Genomic DNA, 20,232 nt, shown 5'->3' on the forward strand with positions numbered 1-20,232 from the left:
ATATAGCACAGTTTAGGCTAAGTTAAATCAATAAATGACAACACTGGTAGGTCAGTGCATGTTCCTTGAATCAAATATAGTAGAGGTATAACTGCATTTTTGCCCTTGCTTCCATATAAATCTTTGAGCTCTTGTGCCAGTGGCATAACTACTCCTTTTCTACATGATTTGCAACTATATTGTCCCTTGAAAGTTTCCTTTTTCTTCCTCTTGACAATTATTTTGGCCTTAATCTTTAGTAATAAAGGTAATCCTATATGGTGGTACACTGGAAACAATTTAAGTTGTACATTTTTTTAAAATCATTTAATTGGAGCTGCTAAAGCAGGGGTGGGTAAACTACAGCCCCTGGACCGTGTCCAGCCTGTCAGACCTTTGAATCCAGTCCTCAGGCTCCCACTGGGGAGCAGGGTCAGGGGCTTGCTCTCCCCACGTGGCTCCTGGAAGCACCAGCATTTCCCCCCTCCAGCTCATACATGTAGGGGCAGCCAGGGGGTTCTGCACGCTGCCCCTGCCCCAAGCACCGGTTCTGCAGCTCCCATTGGCCAGGAACCACAGCTAATGGGAGCTGCAAGGGTGGCACTTGCGGACAGGGCAGCACACAGAGCCTCCTGGCCAGCATCACACCGCTGCATAGGAGCTGGAGGGGGGACATGCCACTGCTTCTGGGAGCTGCTCTAGGTAAGCGCTGCCCAGAGCCTGTACCTGACATCCTCCCATGCCCCAACCCCCTTCCCGGAGCACCCTCCTGCACCCCAAACCTCTCATCCCCAGCTCCACCCCAGAGCCTGAATCCCCCCCTGAACTCCAAGCCCCAATTTTATGAGCAATTCATGGCCCACCATATAATTTCCATACCCAGATGGGGCTCTCAGGCCAAAAAGTTTGCCCACCCCTGTGCTAAAGTAACAATTTTGAAGATGGACATTTCAAATGAAACAATCTTAAGCAAAAATCATTCTTACAGTTATGGAGAATCTTTATTTAAAAAACAGAGTGCACATAGATTAATTTACAGTTGCATTAAAAAACAATGCCCAATATGGCAACTTTCACTTACGCATTCATGCAAACAGCTTTAGCCTACACAAGCTACACTGAGCATTCTTGAATCAAGAGGAATTTTCATTTTCTGTGCACTGTATAGACACAGAAGTAATCTGGCAACTGCAATCTTTTATATTTACTCCAACTTTCAGTGCATACATATTTATATTTTACACACAGAGAACATGGGAATTAGATGGGGCCCAAATGAAATGCATAAACTTTGGAGATGTTCACATGACATGCGGATGTGACGTGCACTGCTATGGCACGTGTCCAATATGGAAGTTTATGAGGGGAAGACAAGGTCAATTATCAGTTCCTGTGTGCATATTGTCAGATGTCATAATCAATCACATAGTAACTTTGAAGATAACTCATATCCCCTTTATATCAAGGACAAATCCTTTGCATACAGATCTTAAATACAAAAGAAAAAATATTCAGTTGTTGTGTTTCCCAAAGTTGTTCAATTGCCCCCTCTCCCCAGAAGTAATCATTCAATTTAATCTGAAAGCATCACAAGGTTAGGAACTTGTGCAAGACTTACAATATTCTGATTCCAGCTAAGCTGCAGCTACAATTCAGAGAGACTTCAGTGTTTCTTTATTGGGACCTGATCCAAACCCAGTGAGGTGAATGAAAAGATTCCTATGGGCTTTCATCAAGCCTTAGGTCTGCTTCCTGCAGAAGTCAGGAAGTTCAAGGCATTCAATGATTTAAAGAAAAAAATTAAGTAGTTAGCCAACTCTTTAGAATTTTAAAAAAAATCCATTCAGGAGAGTTATTTTATCTGACTTGGTTCATCCACTCCTAGCAATACCACAAAATAGTACACCATTACAGGTAGGATGCTGTCCTTCACTGGTAACTTCCTTAAGGGCATGTGTTGGAAAATATTTGTGTTTTAAATTCCTTTCTTTTCTTGGTTAAACTGGCTTTTAAGTGACCAGTATCCAGTGGCATGACATATTGGTATACAGGGGGTGATTGCACAGCTAAAAGGTAAAGAGTAGCCAATGATTAACTTTTAAAATCAAATGGATACACCTCCTGGACAAAGAAAAAAAAATCTTGCTCTACAGAACATAGGTGCTGGAACTAGTGGTGCAAGGGGTGCTTCCGCATGCCTCAGCTTGAAGAGGTTTCCATTATATACAGGGTTTACAGTTTGGTTCAATGGCTCTCAGCTCCCCTGCTACAGAAGTTAGATATGTAAAAATCCAAATTGGTATCAGCTTAATTCCCAGCTTTGCATCCCAATGAACCTTATGTACATTTGGAAAAAAAAAGTTTTTTTAAACCTGCTTGGAGAACTGTAGCTTGATCCTGCAACTCTTAATCCTAGAACACAGTAGCATGTGCACATGACTATCAAGCTGGCTTTTCTCTTTAGTTCTTTCTGCTTTTAGATGCATTAAAGAACTATATGAACTTTGCCAGCACTGTATGAGAACTACAGAAAGTTAAGTTTAACTTTGCAAAGGTTTACACATGCTTAACTTTAGATGTGATGCATATATTTAACCATATACATAGGTCTTTGCAAGAACAGGACTTTAAATTGCATATTCAATCCAATACCTTACTGAACTACACAAATGTGTCAAGTTTGCCCTTCTTTATCAAAGAAGGAAATTATTGCTAATCAGTATAACGAGAAGACAGATGCCTAAATCAAAATGAAAAATTCATATATTCCAAGACAAGAAAGGACCACTGTGATAATCTAATCTGACCTCCTGTATAACACAGGCCATAGAATTAAATCAGGCAAGGAAATGGAACTGGAAATATTTTGGGGATACTTTTCTACTGAGTTGTTGTTTCCTTCTCTTTAATAGCAGCTTCAATTTCTTCAAAGACTGATACTGGTCCTGCATAGTTGTTCGTTTCTATAGCTTCTAATTTCTTCTGATAGGCAGTTGGCAAGCCATTCTGTTTTGCACCCATACAGATGACCTACAATTAAAAGAAAAACTTTTATCACTTTACAATGAAAGAGTTAGATCACACAAATCTTTACTTGTGTAAAAATAGTACCATTTAAGGTGATGGGAGAGAGAGAGACACACACACAGACTCTGTGCCTCTCGCTCACTATTGTAGCATGCGTGGAAGGGCAGGGCTTCAGAGTGTTTCTGAGGAGGTAGATGTGGGACAGGCTCCGTCCCCTCAAGCAGAGCAGAATGTAGCAGCCTGCCTGCCTAGTGAATTCCCCCAGGGATATAAAACAGGTGTAAAAGTTTTAAGAGACTCCTTTACATAGCCAGAGTGGTGTAAAGGACAGTATGGCCTTTATAAATGCTTAAGTTCCTTTAGTGATTAAAATTGGTCTAACTTTTTGGACTGAAAAAATTTCTTATCAAAATGTGTTCCATGAATTGTTTTCTACTTCCTTTTCTGGAAATGGTCAGTAGCCAATATAAATTGAGAGTTTGATTCCCCAGTCCTCACTTGCTCCTTAGTTACCTATGATGTAACACTGAGCATATGGCTGCACATATTTGTTGACTAATAACTAGAAATAAAGCCAGGTTTCAGAGTAACAGCCTTGTTAGTCTGTATTCGCAAAAAGAAAAGGAGTACTTGTGGCACCTTAGAGACTAACCAATTTATTTAAGCATAGCTGTAGCTCACGAAAGCTTATGCTCAAATAAATTGGTTAGTCTCTAAGGTGCCACAAGTACTCCTTTTCTTTTTTAAAAATAAAGCGTGAAACCTAGCTACATTACTATTAGGCAAGGCTGTTTGGGGATTTCCTCCAATGCTTCCCACTCCCATTTTCCATCCATTGTAAATTACCAAAATAATTGAAACCAGAGTGATTATACTGCATTATTTTGACAAATAAAATATGCAGAATTTTAAAATATTGTGCACAAAAATTTTAATTTTTTGGTGCAAAATTCCCCCAGGAGTAAATTAATTTCCACCTTCAAGTTATAGGATTTCAGTCTTCAACCAGCCTTAGCATAAGTTCTTCTAAGTGAGAAATAATTAGAACGCTTGAGTTTTTAAAAAAAATCCTGAGATGATGCACCAACAGCTGCTGGGTCTTTCTAATTTGAATGGACGGTGGTGAATGTGACTAAGAACTACAGTAGCAAAGAAGCCATTTAGATGTGGCATAAGTGAAGACAGTTTCTCTACTGTTTATTTTACTGAAGTTTTCCTTCCCCCACATAAGATAAATGAAAGTGTGTTGTATAAGCCAAAACTATTTGCGGGAAGTGAAAACAAAAATACAGGAAATTACTGGGGTGGAAGTTACAAAAATAAAAACCCCTTATCCCAGGTACCACACACATGTACACCCAGCACATTTAGTCACTGACACAGCCATATGACATGAACAGCCCTACTCGTCCTCTTAAATATAATCCTTTTATATAGGAGAAAAAGGTAGAACCATAAAAAAACCTAAGGAATTAGACCGAGAGAACACTTCCCTTACAGAAGGCAGCGTCACAGTTGATGTGACTACAACGAAGAGTCAAATTTGGTTTGAACCCCGGACAATACAATTGTTTTGAGAGAGGGGAGCCAATGAGATATAATTACCAATATAAACAGATATATATGCATGTTTTAAAAGCTCAGGCAGCAAGATACTATTGTGATGACAATGACTAGGTTAACAAGCATACGGCAGAGAATTTAAATACACAAGCCAGGAAGTTACAATTCCCGTAACTGTTTCAGTTTTGTCACAAAAATACATGACTAACTGTACATATGTAGTACTATATTATATTACACTGTGGACAGTTAGATGACTGCCTTGTAAAGTTTTACTTGTAAGGGACAATTTTGTTTGACAAATAAAAGATCAGTTTTTCCATTATCTTGGTATACATGCAGTATGGCAAGGAGAGCCCCAGACTATATATAAATTATCAACCTTGATGTTTGTATTAGCATAGTTGTATTTCTTCAAATAGCCCAAAAGATCCATCTGGGAGAAAAATAAGGGGGAGCGATGGCTGGCCAGCACAATAGCGGTGCGTGGGTTAGCGTTCTTTAACAAAAAACAGATTCTGATCCTGCAAGCTGATCCATATGGATGGACCCCTGGGTCAAAAGGAGTGACATATGCATAGGGGTTAAAGAATCAAGCCCAGTTAGTTATTTTCAGTAGAAAGTCACTATGGTAACTTGTTGATTTTATCTGTAATCCTGATTAGCTAAACGTTTCTAGACATGTAGCCACACCATCTCTGGATAGGGCCTCAGACCTCACCAGCTAAGCAAGTCAGGACTGCTCAGTGCTTAGGCACACCTCCAAAAAGCCTCAGTGCGCTGCAGAGTGGTGTTGGTGACTGCGCACATGGAACTTTTTCTTCCAAATCCGTACTAAAGCAGGGGGGACAGATCAGTGTACAGGTCACGCTCCCGGCCCAAACCAGGGAAGCGAATGATCCAACCAGCAGTCCAAATTCAGTGATGAATCCTGGTCACGTGCCACTTGAGGCATGCTGTGCATATGCTAAGGAGTACTAGACCAATGCCCCAGAACAGTGTTACAGGGCCTGTGATGTTGGAGGGGTCAAGCCAAGAGACTAACTTCCTGTAGTCATTAAAGATTCTATGGCACTTTCTACAAGAGCGGAGATACTAATATCTATGTCCTTGCCAGATTCCAGGTCAGGACGCTAAGTTCTGTCCAGTGAAATTCCCTTTGTGGCTTCAGTTGAGTACAGTGATCTTTTCTGTCCCAAACTATGTTGTAAAGTTGCTGAGTGCTTTTGAGCAACTGACACCACCTCCCAGGTGGCTGCAAATGAGTTGAGGATGAAGCAATTCATGGGCGAGAGCACATGCTTTATGTACAATAGGCCAGATTTACCTTTGGTTTAGTTTCACTGAAGTCAGCAGACTAACACTAGGGATGTATTGGTTTGATACATTTGGAAAGAACTGAAATGCTGTTTTAAGGGACTATGCTATGTAGCAAATCCTGTTGTAAGAGACTATTTTAAGTGGCAAGTAGTAATACAATATCCACTTCAGTTCATGCTCTTTTTAGATGATGCCTACCTTTTTATACTGTGGTGATGGGAGATCACAAACACAATCATTCATCTGATAACTTCGACAGGTCAGTACTTTTCCCTCTTGCGTTGGAAGGTTAACTTCTATTGGAATGTAAATACCATCTTCAACTCCTTCTTGCCTGTAAAGAATCAAAACATTTCTTTTCATTCTGAACCACCAATACAGGGGAGAAAACTAACATGTATTTGAATAGGTGAGTTTTAGCATGTTAAATGCAAGGTGGCTTTTCAGCTGTAGTACTGAGTAATATTAATGTATTCCAATAATTTTGATCAGTACTTGTATCTCGGAGTACTGAAATAAAAAAGTGAATACCACAATTGGCTTATTTTTTAGATCCAGAACAAATAGTGTAACAGCAAATCTATCCCTGTAACCATGCAAGTTAACAGTAACATTACTTTCTACACCTCCTGTGAATCAGTTAATGTTTGTTATATAAATAAAATTTGATAATCCACAATATGCACACAATGAAATTATCAGAATTAAAGACAATGCCAGGATCAGTCACTTCCACTTTGATAATGAAACAATTGAAAAATTTTACCTTGCCCCTTTAATTATTTTTAAAAGAGAGATCATTCTAAAGTGAGGAAACTCCTAAAGTTCTCGGGCAAAGCACATCCTTGTGAACAACCCAGCACTGCCAATAACATGCCCAGACCTCATAATTTGTATGTAGAACTTGCACAATAGTAATGAGCTACAAGATTATATCTAGACCTGCCATAACTAGTTTCTTTCAAAAGAAAGATTTGCCCAAGGGCGAGGGGAGGACAGCGGATTAAAAAAAAAAAGTGCTAAAGAGTTAAAATTAGCTTCTAATACAAATCTAAATAAATTGGCTACAGTAATGGGTGAATTTAGTTGAAGTGTCATGAGATCAGGGACAGAATTTAGATAAGATAGTTAACTGCTTAGCTGAACATGACAGGTAAAAATGTGACCAATTAGAATACCCTGTCTAAGTTTTAACAGTATTGATCACAATGGTATCCAAGTACCTGACAAATTATATTTTCAAATGAAAACATTAATCACTTTTACAAGTGATTTAACATACTAGCAGAGTATGGCCCCAGCTGGCTCACTGCAGGCAGACCCATATGCCTGCATGAAACTAACAGCATGATTGCAGTCTACAAACAAACAGAATGTAAACTTTAGAAACAGATTTCTGGGTCATCGCAGGGGGAAAAAGATGAAAGGCCAATAGTGTCTTTTGCTGGGATTTAAAAGAAAAAGTGTCAAGTCAAACAAACTTTATGAAATGTAAATTTTAGGCTAAGACAAAACCTCCAAAAACTTACAATCAAGAGAAGTGCCTCCAAGAAGTTTAATACCAAGGAAAGCAAAGACACAAAGATCCCTCTCCTTTGTTTGCAATCCAAGCATTGTATGATTTAGTTCCTCATTTACTAGCTAAAAGTGAAATTGACTACACATTATCCAAAAACAGAAGTAACAAAGACTACTTTCATTGTCCATGCTGAGAAAAAGTGCAAAAAGTGAACACACACAGTAAAAAGCAAAACTGGATTTTTCAGGTTTAATAATCCAACATAACATAAGGAAAATTAATCTATTTGAGCTATAACTATGTCCCAATCCTGCAGACACTTACAAATGTGTGCAACTACAAAGTGCAAACAGTCCCACTGATTTCAGCAGGACTATTTGATGTCTGTGCTTAACTCTACACATTTAAGGCCTTGTCTACACTAGCACATTTGTCAGCAAAACTTTTGTCGATCTGGGGTGTGGAAAAAAAACAACACACCCCTGATCAACATACGTTTCACCGACAAAAGTGCTGGTGTGGACAGTGCTATGTCGGCAGGAGAGCCTCTCCTTCCAACATTGCTAACGCTGCTCCTTGGGGGTGGTTTAATTATGCTGGCAGGAGAGCTCTCTCCTGTCAGCAAAGAGCAGCTACACAGGAGACCTTACAACAGCACAGCTGTAGAGGTACAGCTGTGCCGCTGTAAGGTCCATAGTGTAGACATAATGTAAGCCTTTGCAGGATCGGGACCATAGTCCTTAAACGCTGCCATGTTATCAGAACAAAAGCGAACATAAGCATTTTAACAGGTAGAAATCCTAGTAATTATTTCTAGAGGGCAAGGAGTGCAGAAAGGGAAAAAGTTTACATTAACACACAAAAAGCAAATTTTTAACATCTGATAAAAATAGTTTCCTATCACTTTTCACTTCATGGTTACTCCATCATAATTATACCAGATCACTAGGAAGATGGGGTAGATCAAACCTGAATATCGAGTGAAAAGACTAGCACTAGATTTTTTTTTAAATCATGTTTTCTTTATAGGTCATAAAGAAGCAAAGAGGACAAATCCAGTTTCTTTCCTTTCGAAGATCACCTTTAGGACCTATTCGTGAACTGTTGGGGGAGCAAGCCAGCAATGCTAATGCCCATCCTGTAACTTTTCTGTTGAGTCAGAACAGTTGAGTCTCCAGGGCTGCCAATCAGGTACCTTTCACTAGCATTAAAAGTGATTTAAAACTCCACAGTACAAATTACAATTATTTACCAATCAACCTATTCTTTCCTGACAGTGCTGGTAAGGCAGTATCTTCCCTCACAGACAGAAATAGCTATGGGATCTTTAGCTCTGTGAGATATTTTAGGTTTCAGGAACGCATGGCAAGTTAAGATGTTGTAGAAAAGAGACAGGATCTATAGTATGATCACTAGTGGGAGCAGTAAGGTGCAGAGAATTGGGTAGGAGAAAGAGTGAGGACTTCTCCCCAGTGAGAAGTACACAAGGTAATTTACTGCTCAGATTTAATCTAATTCCAATGTCTCCAAACTAAACTTTGTAACATGAATTTTATTCTTCATATCCTGAAAGCATTCACAATGGGCCTGATCCTGTGAGGTGCTGAAGTCAATGGCGGCTGAGAGCACTCAGCCCCGTGCAGATTCAGACTCACACACCATTAACGTGCAAATTGAAATTTCAGTTTTATAGACTAGGCCACTAAGAGCTGTAATAAAACAAGAAGTACAGAACTCTGGCCAAAGTTTCCAAACAGTGTCTAAAGTTAGGCTCCTAAATCCTTATTAAGGTATCTGCAAATGAGAGGGATGATTTTCTGAGGTTCTTAGCCATGTACTACCTCAATGCTCTCCAGCATGCAGGCAGGCAGGCAAGCAATTTGATAGGTGACAGAGCTATCTAAGTTGTCACTGAACAGGGGAAGGACAGGTTTGCGCTGGGAGGGACAACTGAATCGTCACAGTTCCCATGCTCCTCATTTAACTGCCACAAGAGATTCCTATTCTACTCCCTAGTTACTTTATAGTTGTGACTAACTTCAAAGTGAACATTTTGAAATCTGTTGCAAACTTAGAAAATTACTGTATTAGTGGCTTTTCCAAGAGCTCCCTTTGCTAGCATGGGAGAGCTAGTTCTCTACTACACAGCCCAGTTCATCTTCCTCCTGCTGGAGCCCAAGATGAAGTCCCAATATGGTGCTCATATCAGTCTACTGACATAGAAATCACAATGTCAAACTCAGTATCATCTCCTCTCCACTGCAGAACAAAACAGATATTGGGCTGCAAAGGCAGAAAACCTTGCTCAAAGAGCTTTGATAATTAGCAAATATGGAAAGAGATTACAACAATTTTTTAGTGACTGACATGAATTTTAAGTTCAATCCAACAGTTCAGAATCCTCTCCTCATATCAAAGCCCTTCTTTAAAGTTTTTTTGCTTCTCAAGTTTAAGCAATGTTAAGTTTATCAGCTTCCAAAGCATTAGAGATAATTTTGGAGTTAAATTTGTGTTTTAGAATCCAATGTTCTCCCTGATCCAACACAAACCCACCACATTGATTACTGAAAAATAACCATTGCATTTGGCTTGCTTTCTAAGGTGACACAAGACATTAGAATGCACCTACTTATCCAGCGAATTTAAATCGCTAGTGTTCATTTTCCACACTACTCCCCACACTTCATCTCCAGGGCTTCGAACAATGGTAGCTGTACTTCCATGCCAGTAAGAACTTGGTTTGCCTTGATGATTGCCGAAAACGAGTTTAAAATCCTGCAAATTAAATCAATACAAATGATCAATTTCCACTTAAACTCAGTGATATGGGTTTTCTTCACAAATTATGAGCTTAAGCAAAGTCTACAAGAAGAGCCAGCAGAGTTACTTTTCCTTCATTAAGGATGTGATCCAGCTCTGACTGGGATCAACTGGATACTTTCTGCAGACTTCAGTGGGAGTTTCATCAGGCCCCAAGAAAAAAAAAATGGGTTTGGGGAAGGAAGAAAGGGATGGTAGGTTCATTATTAGTGATGATGGAGCTGCACTGTGAAATTTGAGCCCAGATCTGGGTATCTCTCTATTTTTTAGGCCAAACAACTAACAAGAGTTACTAGCAAATGGGACTGGCAGAGAAAGAGCCACAACCTCATCTCAATATAATAGATACATTCTACATTAAATACAATACAGTAATGTTAAAGGGATGTCAGTGACTCTCTGAAGTTAAATCCTGTTTCTGTAATGGTTTTCTGCTGCCCATCAAAGGTTTAGAAGGGTTTTTTGGGTGAGCCTGAGAGCCACAGCACCAAACCTGTTAGGGCCCAGTACTCCTCTTTGTTCCCTTCCTCTCCATGTACATGCCTGTCACCTGCTTATTCCTTCTCAGCTTTTGGTGCTGCTGTTACTTGTGAACACCCTCTTGAAGGGCGTAAGGAAGAGCATGCATCTGAGCTGCCCCAGCATGTGAGAAGTCATGATGCTAGCATATGAGAAAAGAAAGGAACTGAAACTGACCACCAAAAGTGAGTAGGCAGAAAGTGCTATCAAATGCACAAAGTAAACTGAAAAAAGTTTCTAATTCTTCAGTTAGAATATTCTTGGGTGTTACCTGTAAGAACAATAGGTGAGAGACTTTTAAGGGATATTTTCATCTGATTTTTTTTTTAAACCCATTGTAGGTGCAAAATTGAGATTCTTTTAGAACTCACATACCTCCTGTTTTCACAAGTAAAACCTAATTTTACTATAGAGCAGGGGTCTCAAAGTCCTGGCCCACGGGCCGTCTGTTGCTGGAGAACCTCCCCACTGTAGCCCGCAGAGGAGACACATGCAGCCACGCTGCCGGCAATGTCTGCTGCAGGCACTGCCCTTCGCAGCTCCTATTGGCTGGGGGAGAGGGACAGAGAGACCATCACTAGTCTCCGGGCAGAGTCAGCCACGGAGGCAGCATCACTAGTTGCCAGGCAGAGTCAGCCATGGAGGCAGTGTCACTTTTTTCCCCACAGTGAATATAAACAAGTCAAAATACCGAACGGAACTATTTGATGCACACCTTGCTGCAATCCTGAAGGTTTCAAATGCTCAATCACTAAGGCCAAACATCAACAAACTGACAGAACTGAAGTGTTGCCAGGTGTCTGGCAAACACTAAAAACTCTCTAGCAGGTGAGGAATTGTATAAACTTGTAGGACAGTTTTATTATTTCTAAGAAATTCGAAATAAAAAATACAATATAAACGTTTTCTTTCTGAACACCATCTTCAGTGACATTATTGGCCCGCTGGGAGGATTTGAGGACTGGCACTGGCCCTAAGGTAAACGGAGTTTGAGACCCCTGCTATAAAGTTTCCTGTAAAATAAAATACAGGAAAAACTTTTCCTTCTATTTTTTTCAGTTTTACTTTGGGCATCAGACAGCACTCAGCACATCATGGAAATGGTGAGTGACTAATCAGTTGTCAGCCAGTCTCCAGTTTGTGTGGGCCTTTCATCCAGCAGCAGTGTAGAGAGACGTTCTAAAGAAAAGTAAGAAAACTAATGGTACCAACACCAGTGACTAGGTCACTCAAGAACAAGCAAAGTTCTTTAAACTACTTTTAAGCTGCGACCCCCTCCTTTATTTAAAGTGACTATATTTCAAATTGATGTCCCTTTAAAGTGTTTTTAGTTGTTAAGGTTTTTAATTTCTGAAGTGAGCTACCGCTCACAGATCTGCTCAAATATGTTTTTCAATCTTTAAAAATATTTCTGAAATTTGAAGGGCTTAAAAAAAATAAATTCACACTTTGGAGGTTCTTGTCTGATCTTCAATAAGCCATGAGGATGCAACAGGTGGTTTTACAAAATATGCCCCATATATAAGAGGGTGCAACTAAACCCTCCAAAAGGCAATTTTTCTCAAAATGCTCTCTAAAACAGAAATATACCTACGTGAATGCTAATCCTCAGCCATTCCATGAGTTGCTACAAAGTGATTTCAGAGTGTAAGGGTCACCAGATTCTTGTATATCACTCAAGACTCCAGGCTAGATCCTGCAAACTCTCAAGCATGAGTAATTGTATGCACGCCAGTAATCCCACTGAAGTCACAGGCATAAAGTTACAGACATGGGCAAATGTTTGCAGGATTGAGCCCTCCTTCCCTTAAAGAGGTGGTCTTTCTGGTTTTGTACAGAACTGAGCCCATTGATGATACTCTAAGAAAAATTAATTATTTTTCGATCCTTTCTGAAGCTTTTCCTGTTTTGTTCTAAGACCACTTTGGACTTCATTCTGTAAGATGCTCAGCATCTCCTGTGCCTATGGGCGTTAACAGCAATAAAGGCTCTGGGCACGACTTGGGCTCATGCCCTTAATTTTTTTGCCCCTCTCCTAAATGCTGATCCAATTTTAGTTGTTTTTTTGCTTGTGTTCCTTATTTTCTCTTGTCCATTTACCATAACCACTCATTTCCACTCCCTCAGCCCCGCCCCCAAAGTTCAGATTGCTTCACTTTACACACTGATATCTTACTTCTCTCTGTGAAAGCTAACACTCCTAGTCAGCATTCTTAACCTTTTATTCCAAGGCTGGTTTTGTCTCATCAGCCTTACCTGGTTTCACTGTACAGAAATTATCAGAAGTCAACTGTTAATCTGTGTAATGCCTTTTCATTCTGAGATCTCCGTTCTTTTTGAAACACAGTATAACAATCAGAATGGAGCAATGGATCAAAAGCAGCCTGTGTTAGCACACTGCACAGCTCATAGATCTGTTCTAAACAACCAGAAATTGGGAGCCAGATCAGAACAGTTAACTTGCATTGCTACATAACATACTTACTGCATAACCTGAAAGTCAGTAAACAAACTGAAGGTTGCAACTCGGCAAAAAGTCTCACACAACATTCTTTTGTTAGAGATACTGCACTTTGCTACTTTCATCTTCTCCTTCAGGGCCTGATCCTGCCAGGTGCTGAGAAGCCTCTGATGGGCTGAGCATTTTTGACTTATCAGTGATATTTGAAAGTGCTCAGCACTTCAGATGATCAGGCTCTAATTGCCAGAAGACTGGTGGTTGAAGGAGTACACTTATGACCATATATTTGATATTAATCACAGTAGTCTTTGGAACTTTCAGACCCCTCTGATAGAGTTCACCTTTCCCTCCAGTTGGCACTAGACCACCATGCACAAGTCATTCAAATAGATATGTTGATATGAACAAAGGATGCAACTGTTAAGATCTTTTATACTGGAAATCTTTAGATCAGTAGCTTAAATCTGAATGAGCAAGGTAGTTTATTTAACTGTCATGGAGTTTACATTAAATTCTTACACTAAGGTGCTTTAAATAATAAATATTGTGTAAGAAAACTTTATATACTAACATTTGATAGCTGTTCAGCAAATTCAATGAAAATTTAGTAATACATCCCAGCTGCTAGACCATTAAGATTACTGCATCCCAAAATTATGGAAGGCATGGTCACTAAAACCACCTCTACACTTACAAGCTTACAGTGGCACAGCTGTACCACTATAAGAGCGCTCGTGTAGCTGTGTTATGCCGATTGGAGAGAGCTCTCCCACCAACATAATAAAACCAGCTCAACGAGCGGCGGTTGCTCTGTCCACAGAAGAGCATCTCTGGCCGACACAGTGCTGTGCACAAGTGCTTATGTTGCTCACGGGGCTGTTTTTTTCCCACACTCCAGAGCAACAAAAAAGTTATGCCGACACAAGTGTCAGTGTAGACATGGCCTGAGTTTTGGTGATTAACATTAAAGTGATACCTTCAGATTAAGTCAGATATTGTAAACAAATCAATGTCAGTACCAAGATTACTAGTAAAATCTGAGGTCAAAGTAAAAATGATAAAAAATGATAAAAAATACCCGTGTGTCACTATGTTCCGTTTATAATCCACTCACGCTTCCAGTGAAGCCAGCAAAATAACCATGTTTTTGCAAGAAACGTGAAGTTGCAATTCACTGACGAAAAGCTCCCTTTATGCCCAGACAAGACAGCTTAAAAAGCCTTGAACTGTGCTAGGCCTGGCTCTGAAAGAGATACTAAAAACCACCCTATCCCTGGGGAAGGAGAGACTTGCTCCCGTCTATTTATCTGCCAGAAAACTGAGTTGTCACAGTTTCCTTTCAGCCACCAGTTTGTCCAGGAGGAAACTGCAGAGTAAGTAATTCCAGCCTCAGTGCAATTTGTGGACATATGTGTGCCGCATCAATTTGAATGGCAGAACCTTCAAAGAATACCAGACATATTCCAATACTGAGGCATAAGAAAAACGAGAAGTTAGTAACTTGATGGACTAAAGTAAAAATGTCTTGATTATGAGAGCTTATCTAGCTCTTAATGAAAATTTTTGGTCTAATAAGCTCTCTTTTTCAGATGTCTCATTTACATCTTTTGGCACTCTTTATCCTGGCATATGAAGTCCTAACCAGCACTCTTAATTCAGCCAAACTCTTACTGGTTTCAGTGGGAGTTTTCTCTCGGGAAGAAGTGCCTTTATGTAGCAAAATATTTTTCCAAGGAGCTCTTTGAAGTCTTCATTGCATTACACTTTATGCTGTTTGATAGTTTAGAACCTGCTAAATGTACAACTTCAGCACAATTTTCCTCATAGGTTTAACAACATTTGATCTGCTAACACTGGTTGTTTTTAAAAAAATGGATGCAACTCTTAGCCAATCAGGCTTTGTAGAGTTTTAGTCACCTTCCATTATTATTTCTGAAATTCATTCAAAGGGTTAATGCAAAGATCTTCACCAAAACTGATTCCAGTCTGCCCCCTGGAGGATAAACTACATGACCCTGACTCTGGGTCTGATATCGACTGGATGCCCAGTTTTAGATGCATTTAAAAGATGAGAAGTTCATGATAGCCAAGATGACTGGAAAACTTGATTTTGGGGGCAATGGGGTTACATTCCAAACGTCAAATAGATTAGAACTGATAAATAAGCAGCATTATGAAGGGTAAGGGATGATCTCATTAGAACACCGCACATGAAGTCAGGCGATCCAGGTTTTACATTCGGGCTCTGCCATGAGCTTCCTGGGTGACCTTGGGTAAGTCCCTTTAAGGCTTTATGCCTCCGTTTCCTCATCTGTAACCATCGGCATAATAATGTTTCTCTCACTCATACATGTGAGACTTAATTCAGTAATGTTTGCCAAGTGCTTTGAGAGTCTCCAGTGGCCAGTTTAAGTGTAAAGCATTTAAGGCTATGTAGGAGGGGCTCTAAACACCCAGAACTTTTTCAGTTACATGCCGTTTGGTGCCCACAGTGTCCCTGCCAAAAGTATTTTCAATTCAGGTAGCCTGTGAAGCAGTGGGATGAAGGCAGCACCAGCTCTACTCAGGTCATGTTCAGACACGAGCTTAGAGCTTCACAAAGCGTACTTCCATATTCTACAGGCTTAAAAGTAAAATTAAGTGTTAGTGAAATGTAACAAACATTTTCCCTAATGTAGCTGCTATGCCTCCTCCCCAAATTCCTGAAACCATAATTAAAACACAGAATTATATGTGCCAAAGAAATGTAGCCTTAAAGGAAAGGGGAATACAGGGTTCCATCTCTCCCATAGATACAGACCTGCAAGTTGGCTACAGCATAGAAAGTGGCAGATGGGTTTTTTAGCAGGATCCTCTCCCGAAGCAGGTTACTGCCATAAGCAAAATACAGGAAACTGTCCTCCCCACAGGTACCCACTCCCAAACCACCACCAGACCTGGTACACACACAGCTCCTGAGAGTCTCCATCTACCATACAGAGAATAATAAGAAAGCAAGTGTTAAAGGAAATCTCAGCAGCGGTTGCTGATGAACATGACGTATACCCTTCCTCACTCCCCCTGGCCTTGTGGCTTCCGTGGCTCCTTCACCATCTTTCTTGCACCAGCTACACCCCCATTTGCCCTTCCCCTTTGCTCCTGTTCGCTCTCTTGGGGCGGATGGAGGAGTAAAAGCATATTTAGGCTGGAAAAGTCTTAACTCCGCTGTACTCGGCTCCATCGCTGCCTCCGGGAGCGGTGGGGGCGGCCACCCCACTGCTGGGGAGAACAGTCAGGGTCAATGCCGCTGCCAGAAGGCCCACGTGCCCGCTCCGGCTCCAGGGGTCCCCGATCGCCGCCCCAGGGCTAGAGGGGAGCTCCAGCGCCCGCACAGCCGGCAGCCGGTTCCAGCGCGGTGCAGGGCGCCTCCCTGCCCAGGCGGCTTTCACGGCTCCGGCAGGCGACCCACGCCCAGCAGCCACGGTGAGCGGCGCAAGGCCCGTGGCTCCCCACACAGCAGCGCGGCGCTACGCCGGGGCGCTGCAGCCCCAGGGCGGGTACGGAGGAGGAGGAGAGGCCGGGCACTGCAGGGGGACACCCCCTGGCCGGCGCAGGGCCCCGCTGCAGCCGCACACCGGCGTGCCCGTGATGAGCAGCCAGGACGCCCCCGCCTTGACCAGCGCGCCCGGCCCGGGAGTCCCAGCCTCACCTCCCGGCCAGGAGGGCGCTGCGCGGCTGCCGCGCGAGCAGGCACCACGGCTCCCGCCGCAGAGAGAGCGGTCCCGGCCCGCCGGCCAGCAGCCACGTAACAGCGCTCCCCATTGGCCACGTGCCCTGCCGGCGTGCCGCCGCTCCTCATTGGCCGCCGCCTAGGGCGCCCCCGGCGCGACTCCCCTCTCGGGGCGGGGAGGGGGGGACACCCGCTGGCTGGTTGGAGCGGCGCGGAGTGACGTCAAGAGGACGCTCCGCCCCCTGCCGACCTGCTCCCTGTGGGCCGCTGGCCTAGGCCAATGGGCTGTTGGGGGGGGGTGCCAGGTAGAGGGGAGGCGCTGGGGAAAGTGGGACCTGGTGCAAACAGCAAGGGGGTGGCGAGGGGGGGCTGCTGTTACCTCCCTGCTGAGGGCAGGCCCCTGGGCCCCATTGAAATCCAGCAGTGAGCCTTGCCAAGTGATGCACATCTGGAAAAATAATGCCAGGTAGAACAGTGGGGTGTAAATTCACCATCACTGCTCCAGAGAGATCTTGGCATCGCCGTGGTTAGTTCTCCAAAAATTTCAGCTCAATGCGCAGCAGTGGTCAAAAAGGCGAACACTCTTAGGCAGTGTTAGGAAAGGGATGGAAAATAAAGCAGAAAATAACATAGTGCCACCGTAGAAAGCCATGGTGCGCCCACTCTTTGAATACTGTGACCCGTTCTGGTGACCTCATCTCAAAAACAATAACTGGGCAAGGAACAGAGAAGGGCAACACAGATGATAAAGGGCATGGAATGGCTTCCGTACAAGGAGAGACTAAAAAGATAAGGGCTGTTCAGTTTAGAAAAGAGAAGATGGGGGGAACGGCGTAGGGTAGAGGTCTATAAAATTATGAGTGGTGTGGAAAAAGTGAATAGATAAGTGTTATCTACTCTATTCCATAATACAAAACCTAGGGGTCACTTGCTGAAATTAACAGGAAGCAGATTGAATACAAACAAGAGGAACTACTTTTTCACAAACACACAACTAACCTGTGGAACTCATTGCCATGGGATGTTTGGTGGCCAAAAGAATAACTGGGTTAAAAAAAGAACTAGATAAGGTCACTGAGAATAGGTCAATCAACAGTTATTAGCCAAGATGATCAGGGATGTAACCCAATGCCTAGGGCAACTCTAAAGCTCTGACTGCCGTGGATCTCTCCAAAATTGCCCTGTTTTGTACACTTCCCCTGAAGCTCTGGCCACAGTCCGAGACAGGATACAGGGCTAGATGGATCATTGGTCTGACCCAATATAGCCATTATGTTCTTATTGTAAAGGGCAGAGGGTCATGGTAGCACTGGCATAACTGTTACATGGGAACCTGGCAGACAGCATTTCTGCCTGCGATTTTCAGACCATTTTTTGAGAAGTTAAGCTATTTACCAGAAAACCAAAAGACCATATTGTACTCACTGCTATCTCTCTAAGTTAATCACTTTTGCTCATTAAGTGTGGACAAATGATTCACAGCTGGATCTTAGGGGCCCAACCTGGGTTTCAGTGGCAAAAAGTTATTTGGTAGTGTCTTAAATGGGAGAGGGTAATTGAAGTGAAACCTGCTTGGAGGAACGAGATGTCCAGTGGGCAGCTCTGCTTTTGATGACACTGCTTTAGAGCATTTCCAAGGTTTTCAACTTTACAATAAACTTTGGATCAGCCATTTGTTAAGCACAATTAAGCAATCAATTTTTGATGGTCCCCTAGGTGATCCATTAAAGAAAGGTTTCACTTTTGTATAAAGGCACTCTAGGGCATGTTTTATTTAGGTTATTAATACTCTTCTTGAGTGTAAGCAGAAAGCTGACTTAAGGAGCATATTAATGACACATCATAACCTAGTTCATTGTTTGTCAATATTCGATTACTAAGCAAAGCTTTTTATTCATTCAACAGAATAAATTTTTCATAAGATAATACATTAATAGATTTTGTCAGAAGGATACATCTGCTAAGTACCACTGAGGACTATAATATAGATTGCTGACAAGCATATAAAATACATTCCCAAGAGATATTATTAACAAAAAATAGTAACTAATAGAGTTCCATTTCCTATGACTATCTCCTTCCACAAGTAGCTTCATGCAAAATAGCAAGCAGTATACAATGTGGCAAGCTGGATTCAAAATCTGCAGCAAAATCCCTGGATTCTGCAGCACTGTGGTGCAGAAGATAGGAAATTCTTCGACAGTTTCACTAAAACCTATATTTTAATTGAGATGCATGAGATTTGAAAATGAAAAATACATGCAGTACAGGAGCCTCTATATTATTTATTTTTCTATTAATTTCAGTGTATTTTATGCTATCCTCACAGTTTCACTTTTCAACATGCCACAGATGGTGGTATTGTCAGTGTATTTTAGAAATTGTCTAACAGTTGAGTATTTGGGTTACTAGTACCTAGGAAGCTATGGTATACGTTTGGGATTGTGGGATAAGCACACATGCTGGATGTTTTTACTAAAACCATCAGTAGTTTACTAAGATATATTGATATTTAATTGTAATACCTAGGTTTGAGATTTAACAGCACATTGAGATAAATACAACATTTTATACCTCCAAGTGCCACCCTTGCATTGAGTCTTCAGCGGTGCAGAATCCAGTCTAATATATTCATCCTTTTTATGCTCTTTGTTTACCTTTTGCATTTCTCTCAGCTTCGATGACGACAATCAATGAAGTCAGTATCACTTTTGTTTATAGTCACAATTTCACGTTTAGGTTCCTTTGATACAGTATTTTGGCTTATTGCTTTGTAGAGGAATATTTATTTGTTTAACAACAACTAGTTTTCATTGAAGTTTTCTTCTTATGATCTTTGGATGGAACCTGTGAGTCAATAGGAATTTGGCCATTGCCTTCATTGGGGCCAGGATTTCACCCTTTGAATTTTGGGACAAATAAATTCAGAGGGTATCCTTTTAATTAAAACTGACCTGAGGAATGGTTTGTTTTCACGTTAACCGTGTACATTAAGAGGCCTCTCTTGTAAACTTTATTTAGGACCAATATAAAACAAGATTTTCCCCAGAAAATCCGTATACGTTGGCATATAGAAGAAAGGAAAAGCAATAAATAAATGGGAAATGTCAAAAAGTGTATTTGTATCATTTTAGATATATGCATTAGTTAACTAAGAGAAGAGTTCCAAAGTCAAGATTTAAGCCCAGGGAGTCAGATTTTGATGTTACCAAATGTTAAGGACAGTGTGAAATGAATGAGAGATTTGGAAAACAAGTCCCTGATCCTACAGCTGGATCCTTGCAGGCAATCCCCTTTGCCTGTGTGGAATAGCTG

The 20,232-nt window shown here is 41.5% G+C and overlaps 2 protein-coding genes across 3 annotated transcripts in view; one reads left to right on the plus strand and one right to left on the minus strand.

Moving 5' to 3' along the window:
• Positions 1–20,232, plus strand: part of RPL14 (ribosomal protein L14) — a 247,778-nt gene that overhangs the window by 124,241 nt on the left and 103,305 nt on the right. The gene's annotated exons all lie outside the window — the stretch shown is intronic.
• Positions 959–17,122, minus strand: GGCT (gamma-glutamylcyclotransferase). 2 transcript variants are annotated; one of them, XM_073333294.2, is made up of 5 exons: positions 16,897–17,122; positions 16,009–16,176; positions 10,038–10,183; positions 6,088–6,223; positions 959–3,009 (listed from the first exon to the last, which is right to left on the minus strand). In XM_073333294.2, exons 1-5 carry the CDS (start codon positions 17,044–17,046, stop codon positions 2,860–2,862), a joined length of 750 nt encoding a protein of 249 aa, XP_073189395.1. In that variant the 5' UTR covers positions 17,047–17,122; the 3' UTR covers positions 959–2,859. The 2 variants fall into 2 exon arrangements, with proteins under 2 accessions (XP_073189395.1, XP_073189396.1); XM_073333295.2 differs by lacking the exon at positions 16,897–17,122 and adding an exon at positions 16,409–16,873.

Source organism: Lepidochelys kempii, chromosome 2 (genome assembly GCF_965140285.1).
Source record: "Lepidochelys kempii isolate rLepKem1 chromosome 2, rLepKem1.hap1, whole genome shotgun sequence".
NCBI lineage: Eukaryota > Metazoa > Chordata > Testudines > Cheloniidae > Lepidochelys > Lepidochelys kempii.